A 26,294-nucleotide genomic window follows, 5' to 3' on the forward strand; every position below is an offset into this window, starting at 1 on the left:
CATATGTAAATGATAAACAACGTTGTTTGGAGAAGGACGCCTGATGACAAATGGGTTCACTCCCCTCGCTCTCTCTCTCTCTCTCTCTCTCTCTCTCTCTCTCTCTCTCTCTCTCTCTCTCTCTCTCTCCATGCCAGCCGAACGAGTTTGAGGAGAGGGCCACCAGGAAGGTGGATGATCTGCTGGAGAGCTATATGGGCATCAGAGACCTGGAGCTGGGTAAGACCACCCACTGACACGCAGTGTGACATCATGTATTAGCCGCTTAGCTCCAGGCTGTGCTCGGGGGGAGAGCCAGTTCCAATGCGCCTTCATTCCTGAATCTAGGCTATTTTCGTTAGACGTGCAAGTCGGTCCCAAAATAGGACATTCAAAGCCCCAATTCGTTTGAACCATATACCTTTATACATGTGGAGTATATTCACATACCAGTAGTTTGATCTATCGATGGAAAATTAAATAATCCATTGTAAATCGGAATAAAAGACGCATTTACCCCCGCGTTAGTCCACGTGTAAACAGCTCAGTCGGAGAATGACAACATGTCTCTTTTTTTGGCAGCAGGGCTGACCCGTTTGTTTAGAGTTTGGATTACGGAGTGGGCCTTTAGCGTGTGAAAAGCACCAGGCTGGTATTTGGTATTATGAGCACATGGATGCCATGTGAGGGGGAGCGTGTGTCTTGTGTTATTGCTGGCGAATGTCACAGCAGCTTGAGATGATGAGGAATAAGAAGCAGTGGTGGTCTCGCGAGAGGTTAAACGTTGGACCGTGACGTCAGTAGAGTCACTCCAAGCAGTGCTGGGAAGCACAGAATGGAGTGTACTCCGTGATAACACAGCCAATATTAACGAATACACCGAAACGGTGATTGACTATGTCTGTACTCAGGTAGAAGTAATAATCCCCACCACCAAAATTAATATCTACCCAAACCAAAAGCCCTGGGTAGACAAATCCGTCCGTGAGGCTCTGAAAGTGCGCACATCAGCATACAACACCGGGCTGGTGACAGGCAACATGGAAGAACACAAGATGGCAAGATACAACGTCAGGAGAGCAGTAATAGAGGCAAAACGGCGTTACAGGGATAAAGTTGAACTTCAGTTTGAACAGGCTGACTCTAGAGGCATGTGGCAGGGCCTCAGAACAATGACAGACTACAAAGGAACCCCCCTCAAACTGAACAGTGACATCTCCTTAGCAAATGATCTCAACTCCTTCTATGCGAGGTTTGAGGCTGTGAATAACAACACCAGCCTACAAACCACGGCAATGGGGGGGGGGGGGTCTGCTGATGGAGACTCAGTGTTCAGGGTAACAGAGCATGAGGTGAGACGGATCTTTAAAAAAGTGGATATCAGGAAGGCAGCAGGACCGGACGGCATCCCCGGCCGCGTCCTAAAAGTCTGTGCCGACCAACTGGCCCCGGTATTCACTGACATCTTCAACCTGTCCTTGGAACAGGCCGTCATCCCCACCTGTCTGAAGAAGTCCACCATCATCCCTGTACCCAAAAAATCTACGCCCGCTTGCCTCAACGACTACCGCCCTGTAGCCCTCACCTCCATAGCCATGAAGTGCTTTGAGAAGCTAGTGAAGGGCCACATCTGTTCCTCCCTCCCCATCAACCTGGACCCTCTGCAATTTGCATATCGCCCCAACAGGTCCACGGAGGACGCCATAGCCCATGTGCTGCACACAGCAGCATCACATCTGGACAAGAGGAAGGGGAACTATGTGAGAATGCTGTTCATCGACTACAGCTCAGCATTCAATACCATAGTCCCCTCCAAACTCATAGCCAAGCTCAGGGACCTGGGCTTGAACTATGACCTGTGCCAGTGGGTCCTGGACTTCCTGACGGGCAGACCCCAGGTGGTAAGAGCCGGCAACTGCACCTCCTCATCCATCACGCTCAACATAGGGGCCCCCCAGGGCTGTGTTCTGAGCCCCCTCCTCTACTCCCTGTACACACATGACTGCGTAGCACAGCGGAACAACAACACCATCATCAAATTTGCTGATGACACAGTAGTGGTGGGCCTGATCTCTGCCAACGACGAAAGGGCCTACCTGGAAGAGGTAGAGAACCTGTCACAGTGGTGTCAGGAGAACTGCCTCTCCCTGAACGTCAGCAAAACAAAAGAGATGATTGTGGACTTCAGGAGGTCGGGGGTCAAGGACTACAGCCCCCTCAGCATCGACGGGGCACCAGTTGAGAGAGTGAACAGTTTCAAGTACCTCGGAGCCCACATATCCGAGGACTTGACATGGACCACACACATTGACAGTGTTGTGAAGAAGGCACGACAACGCCTCTACTTCCTCAGGCGCCTAAGGAAGTTCCAAGTCAGTCAGAAGATCCTTAGGAACTTCTACTCATGTACAATAGAGAGCATCCTGACCGGCAACATCACCTCCTGGTTTGGGAATAGCACTGCACAAGACCGTAGCAGACTACAAAGAGTGACACGTTCAGCCGAACGCACAATTAGAGGGGGGCTTCCCACCCTCCAGAACATTTACAACAAGCGGTGCAAGGGGAAGGCTAAGAGAATTATTAAGGACTCGAGCCACCCGAACAACTGCCTCTTTGAACTGCTGCCGTCAGGCAAGCGATACCGGAGTCTTATGGCGAGCACAGAAAGACTCAGAAGGAGCTTCTATCCCCAGGCCATCAGGCTGCTAAACGAACAATAATCGCTAAACGAACAATAATCACTATGCAACAACCATCAAATGCACACAGCACACACACCCACACGCACACACACACTCACTCAAACAAACAACACACTGCAGCACCCACTCTCCACACTTTAGATCACACAAACACACTTACACTTTATATTTATTGATAAAGGATTTGCACTACAACTCGTACACCTACTGTGAATTGTACCTAAACTGCACCTTGTCCATTTATGCCTTGCACTATATAGTATTGTATATTAGTACACTGCACAGTATTGTATATTGTATGGTAACTACGTCTACGAACATTGTACATATGTCTAAACTGAACACTGTGACCTATTTTTTTTCTTCTAATTTTACTATGTTTTATTTCATACTTATCTTGTCATGCACAGTCTCTGGAGCGCAACAGTAAGAAGCATTTTGTACAAAAGTATTCTGTACTTCTGTATGACAACTATTAAAGAAACTTGAAACAGATATCTGTATATATATATATATTTCAGCCCAGAAAGAGGTTCTTCCCTACAAGGCCTGTTGCAGAGTCATCAGTTTGAGAGGAACACTCAATCATCTCATAATGTAAAGTGGAATACCAGTGGTCTGAGTTAGCTGTAGCTCCCAGGACCTCACAACACATCATGACTATGCATCACTCTGCTCGCTGGGCCGGGCTACTGGTGGCTCGGTTCTCATGAGAAGCCCCCCCCCCCCCCCCCCCCCCCCCAAAGAAAGTCAGTTTTGAAATTAACCCTTTCACTGCCACACGACAAAGGGCAACCACACTAACAGAAGGTCAACCCTTTCACTACCACACTACATACGGTTAACCGTCTGTAGTGTGGTAGTGAAAGGGTTAGCCTTCTGTAGTGTGGTAGTGAAAGGGTTAGCCTTCTGTAGTGTGGTAGTGAAAGGGTTAGCCTTCTGTAGTGTGGTAGTGAAAGGGTTAACCTTCTGTAGTGTGGTAGTGAAAGGGTTAGCCTTCTGTAGTGTGGTAGTGAAAGGGTAGAAATTGATTTCTCTTTTATAGACAGCTGCTAGGGAACAGTTTGGACCCAAATGTATTTCCTGTCAATGACTGCATTAGCAATAACATCGCAACAGGAAGTAAACTTGGGTCCTTTTAGAATGTTATTGTCTGTCACTTTGAAATCGTCTATATACAGTAGTTGCTGGGGGTTATGGCAACACGTTTCAGTGATGTTAACCCTTTCACTATCACACTACATAAGGTGTAACCCTTCTGTATCGGTGTGAAAGGGTAACCTTCTGTAGTGTGGTAGTGAAAGGGTTAACCCTTTGCCGTGTGGCAGTGAAAGGGTTAACCTTCTGTATTGTCGCAGTGAAAGGGTTAACATTTGGTAGTGTGGTAGTGAAAGGGTTAAGTGAAAAAAAGTACATACATTTACTGATAAACGAACCATTATTCAAACAGCTTCAGCCAGACAAACTGTACATTTCACAGCTATGTATTATGGGAGATGGGTAAAAACAACACTTACTGTACAAGCAAGAATTTCCTTGACACTCTCGATGTGAGATTCATTGGCTCACACTCATTTACAAAACCTTCCTTGGTCTGACCCCTTCTTATTTGATACACTTGTTAAAATTCTCATCTACTCCCTATAACACCAGCGCTGATCACCATATCTCGCTAGACATTCCCTGTGTTCCCAGTTGGAACGAGGTGCAAAATACTTTGAAAATGGACAAATGAACTCCCCTCACTACTTTTAAGGACCCTATCGTTCTTAATTGACCTGCATGGTTAAATAAAGGTAAACATTTTTTTTTTAAATAAAAATAAATTTACAAACAAGAGCCCTAATCCAAGATTTTAACCATACATTCAGGGAATATTCACAACACCTTTTGGGTATAGTCAGTTATTCTTAATTTTAGTGGGATTACCCTTTTGTTTACATTTGGATGAGGGATTAGGATTTACATTGTGAGAGGGATCTATTCTCTGCAGCTCAGTCATTAACCCCTCTTATTACATGGCGTTTTAACATTCGCCAAAATGCTTGATTGTGATTGGTCAATAGCGCTCGGTTGCCCCTGACAGCGGTAAATTATTTCTCGATAATTCACCGCTGTCATGGGCAACGTGCAATAATGACCGCTGTTAGGGGCAACAGAGCGCTATTGACCAATCACAATCAAGCATTTTGATCGCAGTCACGAACGCTAAGCATTACCATTATGCACAGCTGCACTACATCAGTGCAATCAAGTCCACACACACCTGCCGGCTGCCGGCGATGACAGAGGAGCCACAGAACAACTGCGTCTGCATTTGATCTCGTCTTGTCGATGGTGTAAAATGAATTAAGTATATTGTTAGTAAGTTAGCCATGTAATAAGCGGGATAATGTATAGCTATACTCGGTCATTGTCGCAAATGACCTCGTAGCTATACATAGGCTGAACCGTTACACTAACGTCTGAATTCCTCCTTGCAGCAACCACCATAGTGGAGGCAGGCAAGGACAAGAGGAACCCAGATGACTTCGCTGAGGCGCTGGACTCCGTTCTGGGAGACTTCGCTTTCCCGGATGTGTTCCTGTTTGACGTGTGGGGTGCCATCGGAGATGTGAAGAATGGCAGAGTGTAGAGTTGGATATTCACCAGATCCCTTCCCCATTAGCATACTAGCCTCCTACTAAACCAGTCTTCTTTTGGACCCTGCATATGTAGTACATTTCCCGATATTTGAATATAAAGCTCAGACTTGCCTCCCTCTGAGGTGTTTTCTATATCGATGGCCGAAGAGCATAACCTCCTATCTGCATGAAAGAAAAGTGGGGAAAAACCTCACCAACTTTATTGTGTTAACACATAATATAGTAATATAGTCCCGAAACAGTGTATTGGGTATCCTTAAAAAAATTGCATTATGCAAGAAAACAACATTCTTTTTTGTTTTCTCAAAAAAGTGAATTTTTCAGATATGAGGTTTTGCTCTTCGGCCGTCAATATCCTCGTAAGTCTCTGGCACCCTCCTCTACTACATCTGTAAAGCAGTTATGTGTTTGTGTGTGTATGTTTGTTGACACCAGGAAGTAGTGAAATGACTATCAAAAATCTGGTCCCTATGCAAATCTTTTATAAAAATCCATTCAAATGTTTGCTAATCTTAACCGTCTATGGCATGACTTTTTATTTGAGAGAGGAAAACATATTTCACAAAATGTTTTGAGAGAATATAATAATATATCAATCATAAAAGTTTACACCCCCTAATAACAGTGTGCTACGAGGTACTAAAACACCAAGGTTTTCAACCCCCTAACCAGATATTGGTTGTCACCTCAGGGCAATAGTGTGCAAGTTTTCAACCCCCCCCCCCCATGCTAATAATGTCTGCACAATGTTGCCCTGAGGCAATGGACGAAAATAAACACAGTTTTAGTATATAAATAAAAACAAAAAACATATTTAAACAATCAAATACGCTTCTTCACATATTCAGGCACATTCACATAATTTTTTTCTACCGAGTTATTTCAATTTTAAACAATGTAATAAAAGTGATATTTATCTCGTCTTTTGCTGGGACTTTATGTCACATGTGGCTTTGCTTCCGGAAAGGACTGCTCCGCCCCCAGGCAAAAGCCAAGACACACAGAGACATGTCTGGTATAATAATAATAATAATAATAATAATAATAATAAAATTAATTAAATGTGTTTTATTGCCTCATGGCAACAGTCTACCATAAAGGGTTAATTATCGGCAGAGGCCACAAGGTTTAAGAAAATACTTCTCTAACCAGAGCAAATGGGCACGTCTAAGCTTTATATATATATATATATATATATATATATATATATATATATATATATATATATATATATATATATATATATACATTTTCCTCAAATACTCTATTATTTAGGTTCCCAGGAATTGTAGAATACTACTTTATCTGGAAAAACTATACTGGTTGTAAACATCCACAGGATTTTGTAAGTTTTCGTTTCATTTTGTTTTACGAGTTCTCCCATTCATCTATTTAAGATAAGATAAGACATTCCTTTATTGATCCCCTTGGGGAAATATACTTCCTTTAAAAAAACGGTTAGTACATTTCACGCAGACGATAGCGAATCTGCTTTTCTTTTTTACTCACGTTTGTCACAATTTTACACTTTTATGAAGAACACACTTTTTCAGAAAATCTGCCTCCAAGCCAAACATTTCTCGTTAAACACTTAACAATCGTCTTGGTGATATTCTGGAGGGCTTGCTTTCCCCACACTAAAACAACCCTTCTACGAACACGCTGTCAACAGCAACAGATAGGTAGAGATCAGCCAGCCCTTAGGGAACTAGGAAGTTAGATAAGATAATGTTTCTCTCTCTCTCAGTAAGTGACATTGATAAGCGGGAGTGGAACACCATGAGGCCCTGCCACTAAAGGAATGTTCCAGCACACCGCTGCAGTACTATCTGGATTCTATCCACGTGATTTGACATTTCTTCACGCCTTGAGCTAATGGCATTAGAGCAAAAATAGTTTTTTATCTGTCTAAGAAGTACTTTCCAGCATGCTAGTACTAATTTAAATGCATGGCTACTGGGAATGAGGCATACTATTGAATAGTTACTTTGGAAATAACCACATAACTGAAAATGGAATAAAATATTCTCGATACTCTGAGTTAGGGATTCGACAGAATATCAAAGTACTAGAGTAAAAGACACAAGACTGATCTGTTCTTCTTCTCACTCCTTGGAGAACAAGCCTCTTACCTGGTGCTGTTGCTAGTGGGTGTGGTCATGTTGCTAGTGGGTGTGGTCATGTTGCTAGTGGGTGTGGTCATGTTGCTAGTGTGTGTGGTCATGTTGCTAGTGGGTGTGGTCAATAGCTCATCTTAGAATACACAGCATCGCCCCACGTTGTTATTTTTGTCAAAGGGAAGCACCGCATTCAGCCTTACCGTTGTCATCCTCAGCCAGGAAGCTGATTATACATATCAGAAAAATGTAATGTCACAGAACACTTACAAAACATGCCTACAAAACATGGTTAATATAAAATTAAATCTGTTTGTCATAATTGGACATGTAGGCTAATTCCCAAGTAACTGTGCACCCTTTCATTACATTTTCCTTAATTTTGGTTGTTGCCTGAAACAAATGAAGGTCTTCATGCTAATTTCTTCCGTATCACATTCTCACTGGTTGATACATTTGTTGTTTTTTTCCATCAAGAAAAGATATGTCATCATGAGACTTTTATATAATCTTATAGTTTGGTTTATTTCAATTAGAATGTACATAGGTGTTGTGCAAAAATAAAGGTGACATACCCGTTTTGAATAATGTATGTATAGACTTGGTTTTAAAAGGTCTGTTGGGTGTTTATTTGTCAGTGACGTATAGCATCACTGTTCTCAGCTATGTTTGTGGGTCTTTGATGCTTTATGTATACAGTATTACAGCACCACTTTATGGAGACCTGAAAATGCAAGGCATATTTCACATGTATCAACTGATAATAAAATGGTTGGAGTCATAGTTGAGTCCTTGTCGGCCTACACCTCACAAAACATAAAGCTTATTTCAACATATTTCAGATTTTCTGCATTTTGCCATATTTATTACCATGGAAAATCACATTTGTCAACACATTAAAAATTTATATCCACGGCATAATATTGGATTCTACATAATATTTAATATAACAGTTCAATAAAGAGTTTAAACAACAGTAAAACACTTGGAAAAGCTGGAAAAAGATATGAACTTCCATGCAGCATTAATAAATATACACATCTCCATCTCCAAAGTATTTTAATATCTTGTAAATACTTTGTCAGCCCCCTATATGATAACTATATGAGGGAACAACCATAGAACTATATGAGGGAACGTCCCTTTTTTCTCCCTCCATCTCATCTCTCCCCCCCCCCCCCCCCCCCCCCCCCCCTGTAGTTCACTTCAGTTTGGGAACCACTGACCTAGATCATGGAATAAATGCAGCTAAGATACATTTGTACGCTGATGATACAATCATTTATACGGTGGTACCCTCTTTGAATCAAGACATAGAGCTCTCGCAGGATGCTTTTCAATCACTGCAGATTTCACTGTTAAAATAAAAAATACCATATGACCTGCACTTGTTCTCGCTCTAAAGCAGCTGATCCGACTTTAGAAGGTACATGTGTAGAAATAGTGACCTCTTACAAATACATATTGTAGACATGTGGCTTGATGAAAAAATGTTGGCTTCTAATGTGCATATTGATTATTTATCTTTTTACATTTGAAGCCAGAAAGAAAATAGTGCAAAGCAAATTTCTATCTGTATTAGATTATGGATTTACATGAAACGGGATGCATACATTGTATCACGCTGCATTATGTTTTGTAACAAATGCAGGCTCACACACTCACCATTGCACTTTATATGAATCTTTAGCACGGCCCTCCTTATAGAGGAGAAGAAAAATACACATTGTTAGGCAAACTACAGACTCGTATCTCCAGCCTTTTATCTTATTATACCAGCAACTATAGCGCTAGATCTACTAATCCAATTATTTTAAATGTCCCCAGGAGGGTGCGCGCACAGAGCTCGGTAAGACTGCTTTCTCCTCTTATGCACTTTGGGTCTGGAATGAGCTGCAAAACACCATTACCTTAGAAGCACTCCTTCCTTTGAATACATTTAAAGGTCTTTTACAAAACGCCCTGAAGGAAATAAGTCGCTGTTTTACATAACATTGAATCGAGGTGGTCTGTGTTATGGATATCGCTGGCATGGCCTGTATGTCTCTGTCCTTCTACTCTTTCCCACGTGTAGCTTTTATATATAACCTTTCCGAGTTTGGGCGGTCAGGTGGCGTAGCGGAGATTGCGCTCGTCACCAATGCAAGAGGCTGCGGTCTCGACTCCCGGAGTCAGCATTGCTTGAGGCTTGGCCTGATGGCTATACTAACTCATTTGGCTGGGTTAGGGGGAGGGCAAGTCATGGGTGGGGAACTAGCGTTGTGGACAGCGACGCCTACAGGTCAGGTCTGGGCGCCTGCTCAGCGGAGGCAGGAATTGATGAAGGCAGCGTGACCTCCCACACGTTACACTTCACCAATGAGAGTCCTCGCTGCCAGGTGAAAAAAGAGTCACTGGCTGTCACCGCACGTGTCGGAGGAAGCGTGCGGATGACTTCACGGTTCCCTTGTACCGACCAGTGGGAGAACATGCGGACAACAACCAGGTAGGGGAGGGGGGGAATTGGCACAACGACTAAATTGGGACGGGGAGAAAACAGAGACAAATCGGAAAAAGAGAGGATTAAAAAAAAACGTTCCGAGTTTTGATCTTTTTCCTTTGATGCCTGTTCTAAACACTCAGCCGGAGCTCACTAGGTCTCCCTGGCACATCTGACTGGATTATTTTGGAAAGGGGCGATGTTTAGTGTGTAATAGTGCACAAACTACAGTATGTAGAAATGAACTGGTTAGTCAGTGATGGACTATGAACAATGCCTGTCAAATGAGCCATACTATTGTCTCCATAGCTATAATACAGAACACACGATGGGTCTGCAAAAATCGCTAAAATGGTCAATAACGCTGGCGCCATTGAGTAAAGATGGGAAAAGAGCGTGGCGCTCAATGAGTTAATAGTGGAATAGCCTTTTTTTTTATGTGAAATTGTTTATGCTGCCATCTCGACCAGGACTCCCTGGAAGAAGAGATCTTGTATCTCAAAGGAACCTTCCTGGCTAAATAAAGGATATACAGTATAATTCAAAATTCTAATAATATACACTTCTTGGTCCTTATCTTGCATTTAACACTGAAAGACTTGCCTGCTGCCTGCACCGCCTATACTGAAAGAGTTTAACACCCGTATCTGTGGGTGCCTTCAGAGTAACGGTCCCATCCTGATCCACGCTATCTTCCGTTTTGAATCCCATCTTCTCCGTCAGACAGCCTTCTAACGTATAACAGCTAGGCAGGGAGGGAGCCAAAGGGTCACATCCACATGTCATTAAAAAAAAGTAAAGTGCAAACAACTTGGTTAAGTTCAAGACACTGTCTCACTAAAGACCTTTGAGCCATTAAACCATTACAACAGTGTTTTCCCCCGCCCTCAAAGTCATTCTTCACTACTGTGACATTTGAACAGCTGCAAATCAAAAGTGTGCGCACGCACGCACGCAGACATACGGTCTTGTTTTCCTTGGAAACGACAGGGGCGGTTAGGGTGGTGAATTACCGAGCTGTGCTGAGAGAGCTCTGGCCAACGCTGGAGAGATCCGCGCAGACGAGTGTAGCGACGCCTGGACACAGAGTGCAGGTCTGTGATGCGCTCCAGACGCCCTGGACACAGAGTGCAGGTCTGTGATGCGCTCCAGATGTCTGCTGTCGAGCGCCGCTTCCATCGCCTGATGTCTCTCCGCACATAACGAGCTCAGCTAACAATGTATGGGCGCGCTGTGCGGCTGGCAGGACTGTTCGGAAAAAAAACACAGAACAAACAATGCAATCCGTTGTCTGTGACAGAGAGTGTGTTTGCAACTAAAATGGCACGAGGTGCCAAGTACTGTATAAAGGAGTTTTAAATCCAACTTGAGTGTGTGGTCCAGTGGTAATGATGATTCGCTTAACTGGCAGATATCCCGTCCAATAGAAGGACATCGTGGGTATGATGCCCACATCTAGTATCACCTCTTTCCCTGGTCACGACGGGAAAACACAAAAGAGAGATACGCTCTTTCCTTGTGACCAATCAAACTCTAAAAGCGGGTCTCACTAGAAAAACACAACAACCGATCTCACTGTTCAGGTAGAGGGAGGTGGTAGCGGAGGTTGTTGTTGTTGTTGTTGCTGCTTCGAGGCAGGCAGGGCCGCTTCGTCGCTCTTCAGAGGTCCTCCCCCCGCGGCGCCCTGACCCTGGCTCTCCGCCAGCGAGGCGTGGGTGAGCCTGCGGATGGTGCCGTTGTAGAGGCTCATGATGGAGCCCCGGGACCAGTCGAAGCGGGGGTAAATGCGCTTGAGAACGGCACGGCGGAACAGGATGTACACCCAGGGGTCCAGGATCTGGTTCCAGGTGGCGAAGCGGAGCCACAAGAGCAGGCGCAGGATCCGGAGACGGTCCCCAGACAACACAGTCTGTGCAATAAACACCTGGTGGGCGGGAAGAGAGGACAGAGAGGGGGGACGGAGGAGAGAGAGGGGGGGCGGAGGAGATGTGTGGGTGGGACAGAGAGGAGGACAGAGAGGGGGGCAGAGAGGAGGACAGAGAGGGGGGCGGAGGAGATGTGTGGTGGGACAGAGAGGAGGACAGAGAGGGGGGCAGAGAGGAGGACAGAGAGGGGGGCGGAGGAGATGTGTGGTGGGAGAGAGAGGAGGACAGAGAGGGGGACAGAGAGGGGGATAGAGAGGGGGGGGCAGAGGAGAGGCGTGGTGGGACAGAGAGGAGGACAGAGAGGGGGGGACGGAGGACAGAGGGGGGGGGGGGGGGCGGAGGAGAGAGAGGGGGGGCGGAGGAGAGAGAGGGGGGGCGGTGGACAGAGGGGGGACGGAGGACAGAGAGGGGGGACGGAGGAGAGAGAGGGGGGGCGGTGGACAGAGGGGGGACGGAGGACAGAGAGGGGGGACGGAGAGATGCGTGGTGGGAGAGAGAGGAGGACAGAGAGGGGGACAGAGGAGAGGTGTGGTGGGACAGAGAGGAGGACAGAGAGGGGGGACGGAGGACAGAGAGGGGGGGGCGGAGGAGATGCGTGGTGGGAGAGAGAGGAGGACAGAGAGGGGGGCAGAGAGGGGGGCGGAGGAGAGGTGTGGTGGGACAGAGAGGAGGACAGAGAGGGGGGCAGAGAGGGGGACAGAGAGGAGGACAGAGAGGGGGGACGGAGGACAGAGAGGGGGGCGGAGGAGATGCGTGGTGGGACAGAGAGGAGGACAGAGAGGAGGACAGAGAGGAGGACAGAGAGGGGGGCGGAGGAGAGGTGTGGTGGGACAGAGAGGAGGACAGAGAGGGGGGCAGAGGAGAGGCGTGGTGGGACAGAGAGGAGGACAGAGAGGAGGACAGAGAGGAGGACAGAGAGGGGGGCGGAGGAGAGGTGTGGTGGGAGAGAGAGGAGGACAGAGAGGGGGGCGGAGGAGAGGTGTGGTGGGACAGAGAGGAGGACAGAGAGGAGGACAGAGAGGGGGGCGGAGGAGAGGTGTGGTGGGAGAGAGAGGAGGACAGAGAGGGGGGCGGAGGAGAGGTGTGGTGGGACAGAGAGGAGGACAGAGAGGGGGGGGGAGGAGAGGTGTGGTGGGACAGAGAGGAGGACAGAGAGGAGGACAGAGAGGAGGACAGAGAGGGGGGCGGAGGAGAGGTGTGGTGGGAGAGAGAGGAGGACAGAGAGGAGGACAGAGGAGAGGCGTGGTGGGAGAGAGGGAGGACAGAGAGGGGGGCAGAGGAGAGGCGTGGTGGGAGAGAGAGGAGGACAGAGAGGGGGGCAGAGGAGAGGCGTGGTGGGACAGAGAGGAGGACAGAGAGGGGGGCAGAGGAGAGGCGTGGTGGGACAGAGAGGAGGACAGAGAGGGGGGCAGAGGAGAGGCGTGGTGGGACAGAGAGGAGGACAGAGAGGGGGGGGGAGGAGAGGCGTGGTGGGAGAGAGAGGAGGACAGAGAGGGGGGCAGAGGAGAGGCGTGGTGGGAGAGAGAGGAGGACAGAGAGGGGGGCGGAGGAGAGGCGTGGTGGGACAGAGAGGAGGACAGAGAGGGGGGCGGAGGAGAGGCGTGGTGGAGAGAGAGGAGGACAGAGAGGGGGGCGGAGGAGAGGCGTGGTGGGACAGAGAGGAGGACAGAGGGGGGGCAGAGGAGAGAGAGGAGAGGCGTGGTGGGAGAGAGAGGAGGACAGAGAGGAGGACAGAGAGGGGGGCAGAGGAGAGAGAGGAGAGGCGTGGTGGGAGAGAGAGGAGGACAGAGAGGAGGACAGAGAGGGGGGCAGAGGAGAGAGAGGAGAGGCGTGGTGGGAGAGAGAGGAGGACAGAGAGGAGGACAGAGAGGGGGGCAGAGGAGAGAGAGGAGAGGCGTGGTGGGAGAGAGAGGAGGACAGAGAGGAGGACAGAGAGGGGGGCAGAGGAGAGAGAGGAGAGGCGTGGTGGGAGAGAGAGGAGGACAGAGAGGAGGACAGAGAGGGGGGCAGAGGAGAGAGAGGAGAGGCGTGGTGGGAGAGAGAGGAGGACAGAGAGGAGGACAGAGAGGGGGGCAGAGGAGAGAGAGGAGAGGCGTGGTGGGAGAGAGAGGAGGACAGAGAGGGGGGACGGAGGGAGAGGAAGGGAAAGCATGGAAGGGAGATGATTGAGAAAGAAAACCGTATGATGAGTATCGCAAACGTATTCAATAATCTGAATTCAACACACATACTTAATTGACACATGCACCCCCCCCCCCCACACAGACACAGACACACACACACACACACACACACACACACACACACACACACACACACACACACACACACACACACACACACACACACACACACACACACACACACACACACACACACACACACACACACACACACACACACACACACACACACACACACACACACACACACACACGGCATATGAACAGATGTCTGTGTTATGGTCTACCCATGGAGTACATGGAAAAGGGTAATTTTGTGGGGGTCTTCTCGTGATAAGTGGCCCAAACAGCACACTTTCCCCTCTGCCTTGTCTAACTGGCTACATGTGATGTGAGGCGAGCCTCAAGCCTTATTTTAAGCCCTATTAGCATTGGCACATCACTCTCCTGTTTGTGCTACACATGCTAATAAGCTCCTTCAGGAATGACAAATTAGCCTTTTTCCAAATGCAGTGAATGTCAAAAATATTTCGGGGTGTTTTTTTATACAGGCAATACAGTAAAATACTCACATCAATATTTGCGCACTGCACATAAACAATTGCCATGTATACAGTATAGAAAAAACTGTTGCATGCAGGCAGATGTTTTTTGTGAGATGATACAAGCATGATTTGAAGAAGCTAGGCCAAGTGAATGAGAGCAGTAGGGCTGACCCCGATTAGTAGAATAGTCGGCTAATCGATCGAAAGGAGCCGTAGTCGACTGCTGAGGATCTTAGTCGAATGCAATTTTTTTTTTATAATAAAAAAAAAAAGGTATATATTTTATTTGTTTTGCATTCAGGGGGGTAGTCGACTACAAGTCAACTATCGGCAAATTTCGGCCAATCAAAGTCGATTATCCAAATCCTTAGTCGGGGACAGCCCTAGAGAGCAGGCACATGCGAAAACAACACGGTAAAAGCTGAAACAGCACAGAGTGAGTGGGTTACTAGCTGCCTGGGATGTACACAGCAAAACTATCAGGATGGGACAGTGACTGCAGCATGCGTGATCCGGATGAGGCATTCATTCATAAGTGATGAGTTTGAAAGCTTCGATGGGTTGTGGAGCCTGTGATGAGAAAATGTGTCTATCTCATTGGGCTTTGTGTAGCTAACGTAGCCAATCACAGCCCAAGGCTACGAGGGGTGGGTAGTAATGTCAGGGCAATGTTGGGGTAGTAATGGTCGCTCTGAAATTAGCTCCCAGCCCCCCCCCCCCCCCGCTCTACTCGCCTTAGTCGGGACTCTTGAACCAGAATGTAAATCCAGGGGTCCAATATCTGACTGCAGGTGGCCATTCGTAGGTAGAATAAAACCACTAAGTGCTCGGGCTTGCCGGTCACTGCGCTCTTCAGAATATACATCTGTGTGGGACATTACACACGAGGTTAGACAAAAAAAAATTAAAACATCTCACCACATTCTGTACTCTTATATTGATCATTATTTCTAATGTCTTCATGTGACATAATATTTTTTTTTTAAATAAAAATAAATCAGGCACGGTGGTGCAGTGTCTAACACTGTCGCCTCACAGCCTGGCCCCCCTTGTGGACCAGGTTCCCGGGTTGCCGGGTTGCCGGGTTGCCAGGTACCCAGGTGGGGATATCTCCCGGGCCTTTCTGTGGGGAGTTTGCATGTTGTCCCCGCAAGGGTTTCCTCTCCAGAAAAAGAGATAAACCCAATGGAAAGACATGCAGAACAGATTGCTAACACTGTTGAAGACGGACAGGAGCACTGGCATTGGTCCCTAGGCTCGGCCCCACGCCGCAACCCATGTCTGCTCCCGGCTGCCTTTGGGGGAGAAGGACGACGGGATGGGTCAAGTGCAGAAACAAAAAGTAATCGGCGACCCCCGACAAAAAATGCATGTGTGTTTCCTGTGTGTGTCGTCCATCGCATGTGTGTCGCTGCATGACTACGTTGTGTGCCACAAATAAAGACTTCTTCAAAGTCCAGTTTAATCTTTAATCTTAATCTTAATAATGGGAGACAGATTCTTTTTTTGATGGGGAGGTCAGTGCACAAACCCATCAACCTCAAGCTGTTCGTCTTCATCGAGCTATCGTAAGATCTGAGAGGGCCGCCTGGACCACAGGAGATGACCCATGGCGAGATTCGATCCTCGGTCAGTGTGAGTATGTGTGGTTTCTGAGGTGTCCCACTACTCTGAGGTGTCCCCCCCCCCCCCCCCCCCCCACCGCTCTGCTTAGTGGTCTGACCACAGAGAAGCTTTTAGATGCTTCAGAGCTCAACAGGCCCACGTGGAACTTCGTGTGGCATCTGATCTCATCGCAGCACCTTAAATGGCTGCGGGGTCCAGGGGTCCGTGGATAAGTGTTCAGGGGCTGTGATGTTCTCTGGCTTTGAGGTCAGCTAGATTGAAATCTACATCGCTGAGGAGAAATGAACCATGGAGGCAGGAAGTGGAGAGGGGAGCTTAGGCGGGGGAAAAAAGAAAAACACCACATTTTCACTTTGAAGGGAAGAAGTTGATAACAAAGCACTGAAGCTGAGAAAGAGAGTAACCCAGAACCGCAGAGGCAAGCAAGAGATCCTGGAAGATATGGAAGAAATACATATGACATGATGTAGGGACGCTCCAATCAGGCAGATCACCGGTCTCGCTCTCTCTCTCTCATTCATCACTCTATCTCTCTCTCACACACACACACACACACACACACACACACACACACACACACACACACACACACACACACACACACACACACACACACACACACACACACACACACACACACACACACACACACACACACACACACACACACACACACACACACAGTATTACTCTGACAATAATATAAGAAAGGTGTTACAATAATGTTATTGTTTTGGTTGTTTTGTTGTTACCTGTTGATCTAATGTACCTACTGTATTGTTAAAAGAAATTATTTCAAATAAAAATACAATTATTTATTTGAATGGTGTTTTTTTAAGGCAATAACAACTATACTGTAATAACAACTATACCGTAATAACAACTATAGGCGTAGACCAGGGTTTAATGGTCGTCAAGAGAGAGGGGAGATGAGGAAGATGAGCTGGTGCTGATGGGGAGTGAAGATGAGCTGGAGGACTGATCATACAGTATATACCACACACACACAAATGCACACACACTGTGTTTAAGTTATTAAATCATAATAATTGTCCAAATCTCTTGTCGGTTTTATTTATTTTTTAATAGGCCTTTATTTTCACAAGTACATTTCGGACAAGTAAGTTTAGCTTTCGGACAAGTAAAATATCCAAAGGACAAGTGGCTCAAAAAGTTAATGTCAAGCCCTGATTGGTATTTACCAGTTTCAAATAATTTCAAATAGAGTTTTGAACTATTTGTAACAATATTTATTTGGTAACATTTTAATAACATTGTTTTTATGGCTCATACTCCCTATTTTGTATCTCTTTTTGTGAGAAATTTGAATTGATATGTGCTTGTTGTCATTAATGTAAACAACAGAACTATGCATCAGGATATCCCAATATTATAATATTTCAATAAAATGTCATAGTATTTATTATTGTGACTCATTGGCCATCATGTAATCACGTCCGTTTGATTACAATCAGCTGTTGTCATCAGCCTATAGGGCTGAATCCCAAACACCAACCCCTGACTTCATGAGGCCATACGATGTTTGTGTGAGCTGTGTGTGAACCAAAATTAGGTTTTAATTCTTGTTCAGACCTTCTAGCAATACTAGAATATGAACCTAATTTGGGTATAGGAGCTACACAAATATTTTAAGGCCTCATAAAGTCAGAGCCCCATTCATTGCCTATGGAGCAGCTGTCAATCTATTACATCCCAGTGACATCATCAAATGGGGACCACTTTTTAGGAGAAAGTGGTGCATGTTCACAAATACTGACTCAACTGTCCTGGGGCTCAGGAAGAACATAATGCTAATTCTTAAAATGGCTGGCATTCCCTTTGAATAGTTGAGAAGGTGAAACCTCTGTTCAGAATTGTTACATTTTCTCATTGGTGTAACCTCTGAATGAAATAGTGAAATTAAAGTACTGTATACTGTATACTGTATAATTAAAGAGAGGAAGTGGAAGACCAAGAAGAGGCTGGGTAGACGATGTCTGTGATTGGAGTGGAGTGAGAGGCGGAGTCACGGAGTTGGAGAGAAGAAGTGGGGACAGAATGGGTTGGAGAGTGATAGGCAACCTTCGGAACGAAGAAGCCACCTAATGATGATGATACCCAATTTTCCCGGGGACTCCCTGGATCCTTCTCAAGGACTATTAAGGGTCCCTGGACCCCATGTTGAGATTGTTGCCCATAATACACATAATATTGCTCATATAGGCTATATGGCCTTAAAGTCCCCATGAAACGGCTAGTAGAATGCTATTTGATTCCACATAGTGTTTCCTGTAGAAACAGGAAGCTATTGAGGGACTTGTCATGGATATTGATTGGCATTATAGTAGTCAATAGTGCTGAATGTGCATTACGGTCGACCCATTAGCTAGCAAGCTAATGTAAGCAACATAGGTTAGCAACATTACACAACATTAGTAACGTTAGCTTGTAAGCTAACATTGATCATTTGTTAAATTGAGTTAATTAAAGCGGCTGAGTGCTAGCTCAGTTACAATGTGCTGTAAATGTCCTTCTAGAAAGCATTTCATTGGAGGCAATATTAGTATACGCCTCCATGTGCTGGATGACTCAGGAAATTACAAACATATATTGATTTCATGGGGCCTTTAAGATGTATGTGTTCAGGTGAAGTGTGTTAAAAACACACACACACACACACACACACACACACACACACACACACACACACGCACACACACACACACACACACACACACACACCACACACACACACACACACACACACACACACACACACACACACACACACACACACACACACACACACACACACACACACACACACACACACACACACACACACACACACACACACACACCGTTACAAGGTGAAGAGCACCAGTCACATGCGCCAACAAGTACTTTACCCAGCAAGTCACAGTTGTAAACAGATGTCTGATATATTCTCCCAGTCCAAAGGAAGTTTGTACAAAACAGATGTGTGTTTCAAGCATAATAGAGAGCCGGTGCAGTGAGGGTTGGGGATGGGAGTGAGGCGGGGGCGGATTGAGACTTCCTGCTGTGTCTTTGATCAGCAGCTCTGTGGTCGATGTGCTCTTGTCCGACCAAGAACGTATTGGTCGAGCATCCGCTGTTTGTTTGTGTTTATCATTATAAAGAAGTGATCACCGCGCGCAGTGCACTGTAAGCTCTATTAACAAACGCATTGATTTGCCTGCATGCCCCAAACCACACCCCCAATGGTGTAACATTAGACCACGACTACTTTTGATTGACCGAGTTGGGCTGTCAGAAAACAAACGGTGACTTATTATGGTTTAGCCAACATCCTTCTCACAATCGTTGTATCACTACGTTCGTTGTACTTCGTGTACTTCTCACGTCGTTGTCGGGGACTCTCTACACTTGTGCTGCGGCACAGGGACTGACGCCCAGTTGTGTTAGAGATCTGTCTGTCTCTATGGAACTACTACTGTATATACAATGTTACTGTACAACTGTCCTCTCTTGACGGAAAGGACACAAAACGTACTTAACCCTTTCACTAGCACACTATATAAGGTTAACGCTTTCACTGCCACACTACAGACAGTTAACCGTCTGTAGTGTGGTAGTGAAAGGGTTAACCTTCTGTAGTGTGGTAGTGAAAGCGTTAACCCTTTGTAGTGTGGTAGTGAAATGGTTAACCTTCTGTAGTGTGGTAGTGAAAGGTTAACATTCTGTATTGTGGTAGTGAAAGCATTAACCTTCTGTAGTGTGGTAGTGAAAGGTTAACCTTCTGTAGTGTGGTAGTGAAAGTGTTAACCCTTTTTAGTGTGATAGTGAAAGGTTAACCCTCTGTAGTGTGGTAGTGAAAGCATTAACCTTCTGTAGTGTGGTAGTACAAGGGTTAACCTTCTGTAGTGTGGTAGTGAAAGGGTTAACCTTCTGTAGTGTGGTAGTGAAAGCGTTAACCCTTTGTAGTGTGGTAGTGAAATGGTTAACCTTCTGTAGTGTGGTAGTGAAAGGTTAACATTCTGTATTGTGGTAGTGAACGCATTAACCTTCTGTAGTGTGGTAGTGAAAGGTTAACCTTCTGTAGTGTGGTAGTGAAAGTGTTAACCCTTTTTAGTGTGATAGTGAAAGGTTAACCCTCTGTAGTGTGGTAGTGAAAGCATTAACCTTCTGTAGTGTGGTAGTACAAGGGTTAACCTTCTGTAGTGTGGTAGTGAAAGGTTAACATTCTGTATTGTGGTAGTGGAAGGGTTAACCTTCTGTAGTGTGGTAGTACAAGGGTTAACCTTCTGTAGTGTGGTAGTGAAAGCGTTAACCCTTTGCAGTGTGGTAGTGAAAGGTTAACCCTTTGTAGTGAGGTAGTGAAAGGGTTAAATGGCCAATACATTTAGCATGAGCAACGTTATTCATGTTCATGCAGTCATGTTACTTATATAAATAACTTATCTTTAATTCTGAAAGCCCAACTCCAATAGTGATATCAGAATTAGATAACATACATCTAATGGGTACATCTAAGGATACCTTATGTGTATACTGTACCTGTGTATACTGTATACTTTACTTACGCATAGTATATTCAAATTCGAAGTGTTATTGACCATATTTATTGTAACGTATAATATAACATGTAGGGCATACAGACCCTCATCTGCACATTTGATTACACTGTTTACTTGGTCATATTCTTATATTCAGAGTTAATTAATTATGAATTAATTATCTTTATTTTATCTTTACTATAATTGTATTGCCTATATTTATCATTTTTTTCTTTTAATACTTACATTTTTATTTATGTCTTCTACTATTAATATTACCTGTACCTCCCCTCCCCCCTGCTGCTATGACGCCTGAATTTCCCCCAGGGGGATCAATAAAGGAATATCTAGTATGTTATATTGTTAAAGGCACAATGAGTAGCATTTTCCTAAAAAACAAAACAATGTATAGACTCATACAAACATAATCCCTCTCAATCATCACTTATGACCCACTAGAAGTGTGTGGTGGTGTCTTTATCTGCAGAGACCTCTCCCTCTGCCTGGATTCTCTTATGTTACTGTGTTCCGGATGTTTCTGGGAATCAACCTTTGTGGGTGTGTAGTTAACGTGGTGGACCTTGACTTGTGTCTGCTTGAATGGTTCACTAAAATATGTTTCTGACAACATTCCAGTGAGAAATAGGAAATGCAATTGCAAATTTGTATCTGAATTTTGTGCGAACAACATGATGGCTCGCTCATAAAACTTCTCTTTTTCCACCTAAATGGTTCACTAAAACAGGCTTCTGACAACATGTTAGGCAATTTACAGTATGCAATTGCTGGATCTTAATTAATCTGCAATGCCTAGTTTGATAGTTTGATCTGAATTTCTTGAGCCAGGCGTGTCGCAGTGCCAACATTGAATGTTGTGTTTTACTACAACAAATGCTAATGTTAGGGTGGCCGGGTAGCGCAGCGGACTAAGCGTCTGTCTACCACCGCAGAGACACTGGTATCGAATCCAGCTGTCAGCGGTGCCTCCGGCTTGGCCGGTCGTCATACTGACACAATTGGCAGTGTCAGCGGGAGGGAAGCTGGTGGGTGGCAATCTGGTCGTTGTAAACAGCGACTCCTACTGGTCGGTCAGGGCGCCTGCACAGCGAGGAAGGGATCTGGGTGAGGTAGTGTGCACTCCCACCCGTTACACTCACCCAATGAGAGTCCTCACTGCCAGGTGAAAAGAGGCTGCTGGCTGTCTCCTATGTATCGGAGGAAGCATGTGATAGACTTCAGGGCTCCCTAGACCGGCAAGTAGGGGGAAAATGCGCGCAACGACCAGGAAGGGGAGGGGGGAATTGGCATAACGACTCAATTGGGATGGGAGGAAAATACAAGAAAAATAGGAGGAGAAAAAGTGGATAAATAAAAATAAAAATGCTAATGTTACCCGTTGTGCCTTTAGTACGAGGCACAAATCCAGACAGCGATTCGTCCCATTCTACTTCAAAAGCCCGTAATACCAGTCCATGGTGGGGACATGGTGCCCTCTTGAGGCAGAGGGATGCAACATGCATGCCCGTGATTAGGAAACATTATTGTGAATATGATATGACATTTCTTTTAGTTTGGGTCTGAAAAATGTATGACTGCCAGTCAACCAATGCTTTCTTCGGTCAAAGACAGCCTTGGCGGCCATGATGTCTGCAATCGAATACTATGAATATGATCCCATTTCAAGACAATAAACGATAATGAGTCCTAGCTGGACTCACAAGTTAGCTAGACAATATTTGACATCACCAGCCACCCCCTTGGTATAATAATGTTTGTCATTCTGTATTATACATTTTCTTTTATACTATTGGATACAATGTTCTGTTCTATTCAACATATGAGAGACAGGGGGTGGAGGTGGTGGACAGAGACAGACAGATGGAGGGAGGTTGGAGGGTGAGGTTGGGGTCCAGGCAGGGAGGATATCCCTGTTGTGTCTGCAGCCGGAGATGGCCTCTACTCGCAGTGGCCTTATCGCCAGGCGACACACACAACACACACAAACACACACGCAGAGAGAAGTTGAACCAGGGCCAACACAGAGCTTCCTGGATAATGCATTCATCTCATTGCATTCCATTTAGTCTCCTACAACTCGACATCGCTCCTCTCAAGGGCTCTTTGTGAAGCGCTGATCAAAACAGATGCCTGAGCGTTTGCACTAACGATTGGTATTTCATCAAGGGGTTTTAATGATGAGGAATAATTTTCTATGAATATTATTTAGCATGCAGAAAAGTACATTTTGTAAAATTGGCCAGCTGACTGAACGCTCTGAGTGAAATTATCAGGAAATGTATGAGTATTATGCAAATGATACTACAGCTGTGTTTTACTAATAAGGGTAGGGAGATACGTAGTTTCCAATGTGCGGAATGTTTTTCATTTATACTTCAAGAGTATATGTGAAGAACCTCCTGCACCAAAGTCAGTTAGATCTCTTCGACATTCCCACAGAATCAGAAATTACATTTTCTCACATGCAATATAACATTTCTGAAACAGCTGTGACATATACTGTTGGTTTTTCCTCATGGGCAAAGAGTACAGTATTCACTTTTGAGATTCACTATAAACTTGGTATCTCACGTCATGCACCGTGTCCAATCAAAGTAGGGCATGATGTCCAATGATGTTACATTTTGGGAAATTAGCTTATCGTCTTCTCCAGAGAGAGACAAGAAGATAGATACCAGTTTCCTCTGTGTGCATTCAGTAGGAAGCTATCTGGCTGCACGTTAGCCTAGCTTAGCACAATGAATGGAAGTGGACATGACCGGTTAGCCTTCGGGAAAGGTGTTAGTTGGACAATTCCTAGGCTAACCGGCACTGTCCGCTTCCATTAATTGTGCTAAGCTAGGCTAACATGCAGGCTAGGCTAACATAGCTTTCTACTGAACGCACAGAGAGGAAACTGCTATCTATCTTCTTGTCTCTCTCTCTGGAGAAGACGGTAAGCTAATTTCCCAAAATGTTGGCATATTCTTTTAAGGTTAGGGTTAAGGTATGGGTGGGGTTTATACATGATGAGATACCAAGGTTTAATTTTTCACCCATTAATTTTCATATACAGGTGCAGCTCAATAAATTTGAATGTTGTGGAAAAGTTCATTTATTTCAGTAACTAAATTCAAAAAGCAAAACTCTCCCAGATTATAGATTCATTACACACAAAGTGAAATATTGCAAGCCTTTATTTGTTTTAATTCAGATAATTATGGCTTACAGCTCATGAAAACCCCACATTCAGTATCTCAGAACAATTTTATATTACATAACATAAGACCAATCAAACATGTATATAGAAATGTCAGCCTACTGAAAAGTATGTTCACTCAGTACTTAGTTGGGGCTCCTTTTGCACAAATTACTGCATCAATGCGGTGAAATAAATGGACTTTTCCACGACATTCTAATGTACTGAGCTAAACCTGTATGTTCACACAAATGCAACTCTTTGACGATGAGGTGACGGGCGACCAACTCACCAGTAGCGGGCACCAGCAGATGGAGGCGATCACCATGATCAGGATGAGCTGCACCATCATCTCCACCTCGTAGTCGCGGCGCCGCTGCCTGCCGTCCTGTCCGCAGCACACCTTGATCAGCGTCACCACGCTCACGGTGTTCAGCAGGAAGGACACGGCGATGCACAGCAGCCCCACCAGCGAGAAGATCAGGGAGAACGCCAGGTCGCTCCCCAGGGAGCCGATGTTGAAGAAGCACCAGGAGCCGGGCATCTGCATGTGGTAGCTGCCCACGCCCAGCACGGGCAGCAGGGCCACGCAGCCCGCGGACACCCACACCCACAGCACCACGGAGCACGCGCGGCTCTTGGACATGTTGGTGGAGCGGGCGAACGGCCGGTTGATGCCCACGAAGCGCTCCACGGCCATGCCGGCGCCCAGCAGCAGCGGGCACAGGCCGTAGAAGACCATGGACATGCCCATGAAGTTGCAGAAGTGGCAGTGCGGGTCGAGCCGGCGCCAGTTGAAGTGGGTGACGTGGAAGGTGACCACGATGGAGCCGGTGACCAGGAGGCCCAGGAAGTCGGTCACCACCAGGCCGCACAGGAAGATGAGGAAGGAGGAGCGTGAGCGGCTGTGGGTGCGCCGGAAGGTCTTGAGCAGGACCACGAAGGCGATGAGGTTGGAGCTCAGGCCCAGCGCGCTGAAGACGGAGGAGAAGTAGGCCGAGGTGATGGTGTGGTTGTAGTTGAACGGGGGACAGTTGATGGAGTAACAGCGCGGGACAGTCTCGTTGGCGAGCTTGGGGCAGGACGTGTTCATGGTGGCTGACCGGTTGGTTGGAGGCTGTACGCTTCCAACAGAGAGACGAGATGATTACACCATTCTGAGGAGGTTGTTCCTTTGACCTTGTTCTTCACCCTGGGAAAGGGGACACATGGTGTGATCAGATCCTTTGTTTAGGGGTAACAGTACTGTATATTTGAATACCGTTTATGTCACAAATGTATCAGTACTAAACACCTATATGTCCCTATGCCATAAATGTCATGTATGTTGTGTATGTCATAAATGTCTATATGAATTGAAAATGGGGGACCCTGATGTAAACAAGACAAACGTCTTTCTCTGGTCTGCATCCCCTTAACAATTGTGTGTATTGAGCCGTACTGTATTGTACCCATTCTGCAATCTGTTAAATAAAGTTTGCATTCATTCAGTCATTCGTTCATTCATTCATTCATTCATTCATTCATTCATTCATTCATTCATCCATTCATTCATTCATTCATTCATTCATTCATTCATTCATTCATTCATTCATTCGTTCATTCATTCATTCGTTCATTCATTCATTCATACGTAACTGGATGGCGGTGTAAACTGCACTTTGATGACTCTCAATCATGGAAAGAAATAACCATGGTGATTGAAAAAGTCACCAGGTTTTATTTTATGAGTTGTATTTATTGTCAAACTAACAGTCGATTATTTACCTTTTTTCATTCATTTAACCTTTATCTAACCGGGCAGGTCAATTATGAACAAATTCTGATTTACAATGACGGCCTAGCAAGAGGACAAAGGGACCTCTCGAAGGGTAACAACAGGGAAAGGGGACAAAGAAATATAAATCAAATAAAATAGAAAAGAGACGCACCAGGAGCCGGAGAAAGGAAAGGCAAAGACAATTATTAAAACACACATCAAACAAACAACCAAATAAAATTACAAAGTATGTAATACATGAAGCAGAACAGTCAAATTACAGTTAAATGGCTGGGTGACAGTTGCATGTGTGTGTAAACAACTCTGCGATAGAGTCCTTAAAAGTAGTGAGGGGAGTCAATTTGTCCATTTTCAAAGTATTTTGCATCTCAATCCAACTAATTCAATTAACAGTCCAATCCAATTTCTTATGACATTTTCAACAGTAAGTTACCGAACACAATTACAGAGATAAAGAGGGAGAGAGAGAAACCAATCTTTGGCAAACCGTTTAGGTGGAAAAAGAGTAAGTTAATCAGCTTGGAGGAAGATGTAGGGGGAAGACGTGAGGGGGGAAGACGTTAGAGAGGAAGACGT

The 26,294-nt window shown here is 45.5% G+C and overlaps 2 protein-coding genes across 3 annotated transcripts in view; one reads left to right on the plus strand and one right to left on the minus strand.

The window, feature by feature from the left end:
• gipc3 (GIPC PDZ domain containing family, member 3) overlaps positions 1–5,693 on the plus strand; it is a gene marked incomplete at its 5' end in the record, with an annotated part of 45,565 nt that extends 39,872 nt beyond the window's left edge. The window contains 2 exons of the mRNA XM_084308480.1: positions 138–219; positions 5,168–5,693. Of these exons, the coding sequence (XP_084164606.1) occupies positions 138–219; positions 5,168–5,319 (234 nt within the window). The 3' untranslated portion in view covers positions 5,320–5,693. The remainder of the gene's footprint in view (positions 1–137; positions 220–5,167) is intronic.
• Positions 5,694–8,654: 2,961 nt separating this feature from the next.
• tbxa2r (thromboxane A2 receptor) overlaps positions 8,655–26,294 on the minus strand; it is a 35,541-nt gene continuing 17,901 nt past the window's right edge. Inside the window, exons 2-4 of one of the 2 annotated variants that reach the window (XM_084338030.1) lie at positions 24,231–25,130; positions 15,313–15,443; positions 11,550–11,849 (exon numbers count right to left, since the gene is read on the minus strand). In XM_084338030.1, coding sequence (XP_084194156.1) covers positions 11,672–11,849; positions 15,313–15,443; positions 24,231–25,031 — 1,110 coding nt within the window. In that variant the 5' untranslated portion in view covers positions 25,032–25,130 and the 3' untranslated portion in view covers positions 11,550–11,671. Of the gene's footprint in view, positions 11,850–15,312; positions 15,444–24,230; positions 25,131–26,294 lie in introns of both variants that reach the window. The other variant, XM_084338029.1, reaches the window with a different exon arrangement.

This window comes from Notolepis coatsorum (genome assembly GCF_963971535.1).
Source record: "Notolepis coatsorum genome assembly, chromosome: 2".
Taxonomy (NCBI): domain Eukaryota; kingdom Metazoa; phylum Chordata; class Actinopteri; order Aulopiformes; family Paralepididae; genus Notolepis; species Notolepis coatsorum.